The 3,251-nt window shown below is 39.6% G+C and overlaps 1 protein-coding gene across 1 annotated transcript in view; it reads right to left on the reverse strand.

Annotated features, from left to right (window-relative positions):
• Window positions 1–1,311: 1,311 nt before the first annotated feature.
• Window positions 1,312–3,251, reverse strand: part of TRMT2B (tRNA methyltransferase 2 homolog B) — a 72,976-nt gene continuing 71,036 nt past the window's right edge. The window contains 1 exon segment of the mRNA XM_042782454.1: window positions 1,312–1,438. Within this exon segment, the coding sequence (XP_042638388.1) occupies window positions 1,312–1,438 (127 nt within the window).

The following is a 3,251-nucleotide window of genomic DNA, read 5'->3' on the forward strand; positions in this document are numbered from 1 at the left end:
AAGATTTATAGCGGAAGAGTAGATGACCAAACTATGTTACATACACATAATGGAATGCTATGTAGCACTAAAGAATAATGTAGAGTCTGCAAAACACCACATAATATGGATGAATCTGGAGGACATTATGCTGAGTGACCTAAGTCAATCACAGAAAGACAAATATAGTATTAGTTCGTTGTTGTGGAGGGTCAAGGAAAGGTTTATATATGGAGGGAAACTTTCTTTGTTGGTTACCAGGGGTGGGAGGGGAGGGGAAGGAACCCTGCAAATGCATTGACCAATGTCACTTTAATTTTGTGTATTTCACTATACGTAAATTATATTTCAATAAAATGCATTTTAAAAAAAAGAAGAAAAGTCTCAAAGCCTGCTCCATTTTTTTGAAAAGCTGTACATGTAGCAAGTAAAAAGTAAAAAAAATAAAAAGCTAGACTTAGTTTCCAGCCACTCCTCGGAAGGAAGGTTGGGCAATCTACTTCCATAGTGATACAGCCTCAGAACTCAAGGAGGGGTCGCTATGAGTCAGGTCTGACTCCACGGCACATAACAACAACAGACTTAGTTTTAAAAAATATATTTGTTGAAAAAATCAATGAAAGAAAATTAACTCTGCCTACTATACTTTCTTTAAAAAGCTGGGCTTCTTTCTAGTTCTAATTCTTGGCTACCTCATGAACTCAGAAGTCTTAAAATCATATCTAGCAAAATCTCTGGGCAAATGCTAAGACCTGAGTTATTGTGAAATTATTACCATCAGCTGACAAAAGCTCAGTTGTCACCATCCCATAAGCAGAGTCAGATGGAGGAGTCAAGACTATACGCTAGGGTAAGGGAGCCATGACAGGCTGACTGCAAAAGGAAGGAACAGTCCAGATCCAGGGCCAAGGAGGGAGGAGTAATCATAACCAGGCAAACACACGACAGCAAGGAAACCTTAAAACTAAGAGTAAAGGTCCCTGGGTGGCACAGACGGTCTGTGCTCAACTGGGAACCCAAGTGTTGCCAGTTAGATCCCACCCAGTGGGACCACGGAAGGTCTAGGTCTGCCAACTGGCTTCCATAAAGATTATAACTGACTTTACTCTGTAACAGAGTCTCCCCAAATGAACACATAAAGAAACAAATGCCTCAAAAAAAGCTAAGGGTAAATCTGCCTCAGACAGGAGACTCCCATATTCTTCCTGCCCACGTGCCAAAGACTGTTTTCTCCAGTAAGGGTCCCAGGGTCTGCAATGCAGCAATATATCAAACCTGGATGTTTCCGAACATCAGCCTTAACTAACAACCCATAGTCTTGTAGAAGGCTGCTTATCGAGTGAAGAGGAGCATCAGCTCACAGTGTGTAGTGTGAGGAAACAAATCCACAGGAACAGGTTGTCTCAGAACAAAAGGCTCCCCTAGGAGCTTCTCAGCAAAGTTTGTAGGACAACATAGACTGTAGACAAAGATCATAATATCAGTTCCTAGAAGCAAAAGGAGAACCTACAGGAACACAAATTTCTCAAACTTTAAGCCCTTCCTCTGGGCTCCCACAGCCCACCGTGTTTCTCTCTATAGTCGTATGTCATTGAGTGGATTCTAACTCATAGCTACCCTATAGGACAGAGTCAAACTGCCCCCACGGGGTTTCCAAGGCTGTAAATTTTGCAGAAGTGGATACCCACTTCTTTCTCCCGTGGAGTAGCTGGTGGGTTTGAACTGCTCACTTTTTGGTTAGTAGCTGAATGCTTTAACCACTACACCACCAGACCTCCCTCTCCATAGTAGCATTTATCTTATCTAACGTAACTACCTGTTTTTTGGAGTCTCTGGGTGGCACAAGACTGGCAGTTCAAACCCACCAGCCACTCCTCAGAAGGAAGGTTAGGCAATCTACTTCCATAGTGATACCACCTTAGAAACCCAAGGAGGGGTTGCTATGAGCCGGGGCCGACTCAACAGTACATAACAACAACGGGTGGCACAACAGCTAAGCGCTTGACTACTAGCCAAAAAGTTGACTGCTCGAACCCACCCAGAGGCACCTTAGAATGCAGGCCTGGCAATCTGCTTCTGAAAGTTCACACAGCTAAGGAGCAGTTCTACTCCGCACATCTTGGGCCACCATGAGTTGGAATCAACTCCACAGCAAGTAACAACAACAACCTGGTTTTGTAACCATCCTCCTCACTGGAGTATAATCTTTGTGAGGGTAGTAACAAGGCAAACAGCATATTATTCATCTTTGTGTTCCTAATGTGTAACAGAGAGTGGAGGCTCAATACATATTTTGGTGAGTGGAGCAAGGGGCTCAAGTCATATATATTTTTTTGTATTCCTCACAATGATCTGCACACAATTGGTAATTAATAAATGCTTATTGAATTAAATTTATTCTATTGGATTTTTTCAAAGGAAATTGCATTTTTCCCCTTATTTCAAAGGCTCATTACAGAAAATACAGTCAAGCAAAAATGAGAACAACAACAAAAAAATCACCTATAATTTCACCATTCAGAGAAGGCTCACCACTGCTACCTTTTCAGGATATATATATTTCCAAATGTGTATATTTAAATTGTGGGGTTTTTTTTAAAAAAAAGTGGAGTTGCACTGTACATATTGTACATACCGCCTTACAACCAGTCTCTTTAGTAAACACTACATCATGAACATCTCTCCATAAAGCTGTGTATGTAAAGCTACCTCATTTTTATTGGCTATTTTGTATTTAAATAAATGAATGCAGCATTATTTATCCAATTCATTACAACTGGAAATTTAAGTTGTTTTGAATGTTTTGCTATTTCAAATAGCCCCTGCATGAATATTCTTATAGTTATATTTTTGCACACTTCCTTAGCTATTTACAGGAATGACTAAGTTAAATGGCTCATACTTTTTTAAACCCTAAGATCTGTACCACTGAACTGTTCTAAAAAAGGTAGTACCAATTTACACTCAAACCAATGAAATAGAAGAGTACATACATCTCTGGCTAACACTGAATAGTATAAATAGCACCACCCATCAAAATCTGGAACAAGACAAAGATATTCACTATCACTCCTACAATGGGCCATTTTCTTATCCAATGCAATAAGAAAAAGAAAAAAATAATAAGTACTGAAGAACAGAGACAAAATGTTTTATATGGAGATCATATGATCAGTTTTCAAGAAATGTGAGATAATCAACTGAAAAGGAATAAAACTAATAAAAGAGTATAAGGGAGCTGGACAATAGGTCAGCAGTAAAATGACAGCAAC

Source organism: Orycteropus afer, unplaced genomic scaffold, assembly GCF_000298275.1.
Source record: "Orycteropus afer afer isolate SDZICR_OR568_19922 unplaced genomic scaffold, OryAfe1.0 scaffold00327, whole genome shotgun sequence".
Taxonomy (NCBI): domain Eukaryota; kingdom Metazoa; phylum Chordata; class Mammalia; order Tubulidentata; family Orycteropodidae; genus Orycteropus; species Orycteropus afer.